At 41.7% G+C, this 6,659-nt stretch overlaps 1 protein-coding gene across 1 annotated transcript in view; it reads left to right on the top strand.

Moving 5' to 3' along the window:
• Positions 1-6,659, top strand: part of PCSK2 (proprotein convertase subtilisin/kexin type 2) — a 317,851-nt gene that overhangs the window by 158,354 nt on the left and 152,838 nt on the right. The window contains exon 3 of the mRNA XM_006143648.3: positions 4,368-4,481. Coding sequence (XP_006143710.1) covers positions 4,368-4,481 — 114 coding nt within the window. The remainder of the gene's footprint in view (positions 1-4,367; positions 4,482-6,659) is intronic.

Here is a 6,659-nt window from a genome sequence, read left to right as displayed (position 1 = left end):
CTTTGTTCACTCTGTCCTTTACTTAGTGTCAAATTCACAATGGTTTCTTTTATTTTCTCTATCAATAAACTGATAAAATTCTTGCACATTTAAGTCCATCTTGTCAACTACTTTTTTTTTTTTTGAGAGGTTTTTGCTATAGGGCGCGTGTGCTTGCCAGACAGAGAGAGATAGAGAGACAGAAAGCAAGAAATCACCTCCCAGGAGGAATGGCCACGCTGCAATCCCTTCCCTTCCATTCTCCTCTTGGGATCTTGGGCACGCATGCACACATGCCCAGCGTGAGTTTTAAGCCACCGGGTCTGAGACGAGAACCGCGGTCGACTACATGGGAGTCCAGCCACATAGCCATTACGCTAACTGCTGGTCCCTGTCAACTGCTTCTTAAAGAAAATTTTATACATATATATGTGTATATTTACATACACACATACACACACATATGTACACATATATGAGATGATTTCAAAAGCTAATGGAAAAGTGGAACTAAAGTACAAGTTTATTTTGGTGCAAAAGAAATTTTGAAATCCTTGCATAACTGTTCTGTAATACACATTTTCTATGAACTTTTTTCTTTTTTTTTTCATTTTCTTTCTTTTTTTTTTTTTTTTTTTTTTTTTGGGTTTTTTATTTAGGGCACGTTGAGAGAGACAGAGAGAAACAGAAAGCAAGAAATCACCCTCCTGGGGAGTGTGGCCAAGCCGCAATCCCTTCTCCTCCATTCTCCTCTCGGGATCCTGAACCTGCATGCACACGTGCCCGGCGTGAGTTTTAAGCCACAGGGCCCGGGACGCAAACCGCGGTCAACTACATGGGAGTCCAGCGACATAGCCATTACGCTAACTGCTGGTCCCTTCATTTTATTTCTCACATGAGGGCGAGAGAGAGAGAGAGAGAAATACCCCCCAATGGGATCTTGAAATCCTGATCCAGCCCCAGTCAGCTCTAGATCTTAGGCATGTGCATGACTAGCGTACTCAGGGAGATCTTGGGATGCAAACCCAGAACCTTCCATGTGGGTTACCCATTCAGAGCGTAGTGTTTTACTGCTATGCCACCATCTGGTCTCTTCCATGAACTTTTTGGAGACCTCCTCAACATGTACATATATATTAAAAATATATCTATATATTCGTATGCACTTGCATATATGTGTACATATGTTTTATTGACATAATAGTTGTACACCTTTGTGGAGTACAGTGTGATTTTCATCACAAGACTATACCGTGTAGTAATTAAATCAAGGTAATTAGTACACAAATCATCTCAAGTATTTGTCATTACTGGTGTATTTCACTTAAGGCAACGTCCTCCAAGTTCACCCATTTAATCTCAGATGTCTAGGAACATTCACAATTCTCTTCTTTAGTTACTCTCAGATCTACAACACATTGTCATTAGCTATATTCACCCTATTGTACTTTTATAACACTAGAAATTGTTCCTCTTATTTATCTGTAATTTTGCTTAATTAATGAACATGCTCTATCTCCCCCTACCAACCTTCCCAACCTATATGTTCATTCTCCAACTCTCTACTTCCACTTTTAGAAGGTCTCTTTTTCTTTCTTTCTTTCTTTCTTTCTTTCTTTCTTTCTTTCTTTTTCTTTCTCTTTCTTTCTTTCTTCTTTCTTTTTTTCTTTTTAATTTTTATACAAGAGGGAGAACATGTGCTGTTCCTCTTTCTGTGCCTGGTGTATTTCACTTAAGGCAACGTCCTCCAAGCTCACCCATTTAATCTCAGATGACTAAATTTTGTCTTCTATAATGACTGAATACTGTTCCACTCTACAAATATACACCACGTTTTCACTATCCATTTTTCAGTGGATGAACACTTACATGGATTCCCTATCTTGGTTGTTGTGGGTAGTGATATGGTATCCATTGGGATGCAGGTTATCTTTACAACATACTGGTTTCCTTTCCTTTAAATTGTGTATATGCATTTGAATCATAATTTAACTCCATTTGATAGACATTAGCTGTGTCCACATTTTTGGACATTATAAAATACCCATCCATCTCATCTTTCTAGTTACTTTGTTATGTCTTTGGGTGGGGGAGGATTTGTCTTTAAGTTGTGCCATAGTAAATATCCTTTGTTAGAATACCTCCAAAAATCTCACAAAGCAGAGCCAGTGGGGCAATGGTTAAGCCAACTGGGTCCCACATGGCTGACTATGCAGTTAGAGGCCCTAACTATTGGTTTGAAAAACACATCGGCCATGTGTGTGCATGCCCAATATCACAAAAGGAAAAATGGAGAAGAGATTGCAGCGTGACCACCTTCTATGGAGGTGTTTTATACTCTCTTTACCCCCCCCACCCTCACCTCTCTCCAGAGAGTACACATGCCCTCTAGCAAATTGCCAACACCACATTCAACACTTCCTGAGTGTCTAGCAGTTAGAATTTTTCTGGCAGGTGAGCCCCAGGTCTTATGTGTTGTATGAAGAACAAAGAGGTGGGGAGCTAGTTTCCCACAGGATCCTCCACTGTCCAGGGCATCAACGAACAGAAGAATTCGACCACATCTATGGTCTCTTCATCCTCCTTATTATTTTTTTAGAGGTTTTTCACTATAGGGCGCGTGCACTCGCCAGACAGACAGAGAGAGACAGAGAGACAGAAAGCGAGAAATCACCCCCTAGGGGAGATGGCCACGCCACAATCCCCTCTCCTCCATTCTCCTCTCAGGATCTTGGGCATGCACGCACACGCGCCCGGCGTGGGTTTTAAGCCACCGGGTCCGGGACGCGAACCACGGTCGACAACGTGGGAGTCCAGCGACACAGCCATTACGCTAACTGCTGGTTCCCACTTCATCCTCCTTCTTGTAATCACTCCTGACTTGGATGTTACTGTCCTGCTCTCATCATGTATCAACTAGAGTTCTTGATTGCAAGCAACAAAAATAGATTCTGCATCACTTTAGCAAAAGCGACATTGCTGGTGGGATACCAGGAGCTCACAATTGATGGAGGCTGCAGGATTGGTCTTGGAGAGCCCCAGGGGAGGGCTACAAGTTCCTAGAGAGGACCCTTACAGGGAGGATCTGGTGATAAACCTCTGAGATGAACAGGCTCCAAAGGTTCCCTGACCCTGCATTGCTTTCCCAAGATTCAAATCCTAGGAGAGAGAGCCAAGAAGGCACCCCTGAGGTGGAGAGAACAGCAGTGCCTTAACAGCAGAGAGGCGCCTAGAATTTCACTCCCACCAACATAATATCCAATGAACTCAAGGTAATCCCCATAAATACACTGGGAATATTTGGGAAGAGGAAAAATGAACGTGGGACCACAAAATATAACAAAAATAATAAATATTTAGCACGTGTCCTTTTATACATGTGCACCATCCCTGAGTTTATAGATGCTTAGAGACTGGCCACAGCTATTGGATGATAAATTAGTTATTGCCATAGTGGAAGGAAGTTTCCTGGTTAGGACAAAACCTAACCACTGCCAGGAATCTGCTTGAACTAACTCAGGTCCTAAGTTTCATTTAGATCCAAGAGCCTGGGGCTCTGTTTGACTATCCAAAAATGAAATGTTGTCAGTGCCAGGGCAACAACACCATCCATCAATTTCTTCTCAAGGCCCCTCACTTACCCTCTGGAGCTTTGCCATGAGACCTCCTGACTCTCCAGGAAGATTTCTTCTTTTTGTTTTTATTTTGTCTGATTCCCAAATGTGATAAAACTGTACTGTCAAATGTAAAGTCTAGGAAGCCCTCCAGAAAAATAAATAAATAATCTGTACAAGTTTTCACTCTCTTTGTCCCTGAATCTATATCAATCTTTCTTATAATCTTCAGAGACAAAGAGAAGGAAAGTGAGACATGACCCCCCAGAAGGGTGGCCATGCGGCCATCCCTTCTCCTCCATTCTCTCGGGATTTGGAGCACACACACACACACACACCATAAGTTACAAACCATGAGGTCAAAGACTCAAACTGCAGTTGTCCATGTGAGAGTCCAGCACCTTAACTACCATGCCACCATCTGGCTCCTCACTCTCTTTTTCTTAATAGAAATACTCCATTGCTTTGTTTTATTTCACTTAACAATCCCTACCAATTTATCTTCTTTTAAAATACTTCTCTTCATTTAATTCTTCTTTTAACAAAACTCACTTAAGTTATCCCCAAGTCAAGTTTGTTTGGTGCAACCATAAGTAAATGCTCTCGAAAAAAAAAAAATCATTAAGTGAAAGTGAGCATGAGATGAACTTGTTCTTGCTGAGAGGGAAAGAAAAATCCACATTATACACAAACGAAATTTGAATTCATGGAAATGAACTCCAGAGGAGGGTGGTCAGGTTGATAATCAGGTAATATCCAGTATTATCATTCCAGGTTAAGATGGCCTTGCAGCAGGAAGGATTTGATCGAAAAAAGCGAGGGTACAGAGACATCAACGAGATCGACATCAATATGAACGACCCTCTTTTTACGAAGCAATGGTATCTGGTAAGTATCTCGGCGTTATTTTTAACATTTCTCATCTTGAGACTCCAGATGAAAGATGTATTTCTATTTTCTCATTATTCAGTGGGATGTGAGCCAGCTTCCGACTCCGTGAACCTCTCCGTCCCCTCCAATACACATTGATTTTCTATCACCACCCATGCATATCATCCCTAATCTGCTTTCTTCTGGAACTGCTAAATAGCCATGTTCTCCCAGGGGTCAAAGCTACTACCAGCAGCTGATCAAATTCTAGACTCTGCCAAAGTGCACCAGTGTATGGGTGAAGACTGACAAAAATATGTAAAATTCAAATCAAAGGTCTGGGAGGGGTAATCCAGGGGTCATAGCACGTGGAGTAAGGAGACATAAGGAAGTCTTAGGTGTAAGATCAGATGACTTCACAAGGGACAAGCAAGACTGCTCAGCAAAAGTAGCATCTTGTTAGTGCTTCCTAAAAGCAATGGCAGGCAACCAGTCCTATGGGCTTTACTTGATACAGGATTCAAGGCACTGAAACCCAGGGTGCCTGGTAAAGTGTTTTCTGACTCCCCGACAGTCTATCGTGATCCATTTGGATTGCTGGATTCTGTTTAAAAAGGAATCCATGACTCCAAACCAACCTAAACTGCAGGCCATACTCATAAATGTGAATGAAGCTTTATTTATTTAAGATTAAAAGGTGAAGAGCCAGCAGGGAGTATAGTGGTTAAGGTGCTAGACTCCCACATGGCCGACCACAGTTCGCGTCCCAGACTCAGTGGCTTGAAATGCACGTAGGGTACATGTGCCTGCATGCCCAAAATCCTGAGAGGAGAATGGAGGAGAAGGGATTGCTGTATGGCCACCGCCCCTACCCAGAGTGATTTCTAGCTTTCTATTTCTGTCTCTCCAGTGAGCCCACATGCTCTATAGCAAAAATCTCTTTTAAAATAACAACAACAACAAAAATTAAACAGTGATGAGCAAGACAGAAAGCTAAGTTCTGGACCTGGAGAATTCTACATTATAGTTGTGCATCACAATTTCCCTCTTGGGGCTTCAGAGTTGATCATACCTTATGCTTTTTGGCCCAGAAGTCTGAAAATCCAGTGTGGGTAATTGAATGAGATGATATGTGTTAATCAGGATAGAAATGTTTTTGAAGTAACAACCCCCAAATAACAGTAGTTTAGCAAAATCACAGCTTGTTTCTCACTCTTGCTACAAAACCAATACTTTGCAATCCCTCCAGGATGTAGGCTGTCCAAGCTCCAGCTCAGTGCCATCCTTCCACTGCTTTCCTAAAGCAGCCCAACAAGGAAAGGAGCAGATTGTCCACAGGCTCTGAAAGCTTCGGCCCCGATGCAATAAATGGTGCATGAACTTGCATGTCGTTGGCCAAAACCAGTAACATAGCCATTCTAGCTTTGCAGGGGGTAGAGAGGTGTGGTCTTAACATATGCCCAGGAGAAACAGTAATTTCATAAAGAGCACTAATGAGATGCCCAGTGTTTCAGCAATGCAATAAGGGCCACTGGTCACTGTGGGATTTTTCTGGCACAAACTCTGATTTCAACAATTTTTATTAAATCTATCTTTAAGAAGAGTCAGCACAGGGCAAAAATTTATGAGAAGGTAGTGAACATTTGGAATTTTTTCTTTCTTTCTTTCTTTCTTTTTTCTTTCTTTCTTTCTTTCTTTCTTTCTTTCTTTCTTTCTTTCTTTCTTTTATTGGAAGAAAGAGATTTCTTTTTCTGCATTAGAACTTGCACTAAAGGGGAGCCAGTTATCTTTAATTCAGTTCAACCAATATTTTTAAGTGGGCTGTAGGTGGCTCAGAGGTTAAGGAGGCTGGATCCCACATCGCCAAGGGGGGATGATTTCTCACTTCCCCTCTCTTCCTTTCTCCCCAGCAAGTACACACGCCCCAAAGTAAAATTTGGTATGGCGCTACTGACATTGCAATGGCAAATAGGACATGCTCCCTCTCACAAATAATATTGCTATTTCTGAGGAAATTATATTCAAATAATAATTTGAGACAATATGTGCTAATTTTTTTTAAAAAAGTGTTAAAACAAAAACACACACAAGGGAATATTTTATTCTAAATCAGGTAAGGTTTCTTTTTGGGATCTTGGGCACGCACGCACACGAGCCTGGCGTGAGTTTTAAGCCACAGGGTCCGGGACGTGAACC

Source organism: Tupaia chinensis, unplaced genomic scaffold (genome assembly GCF_000334495.1).
Source record: "Tupaia chinensis unplaced genomic scaffold, TupChi_1.0 Scaffold000101_1, whole genome shotgun sequence".
In the NCBI taxonomy this organism is placed as follows: domain Eukaryota; kingdom Metazoa; phylum Chordata; class Mammalia; order Scandentia; family Tupaiidae; genus Tupaia; species Tupaia belangeri.
This window is presented reverse-complemented; position numbering and strand designations above follow the sequence as displayed.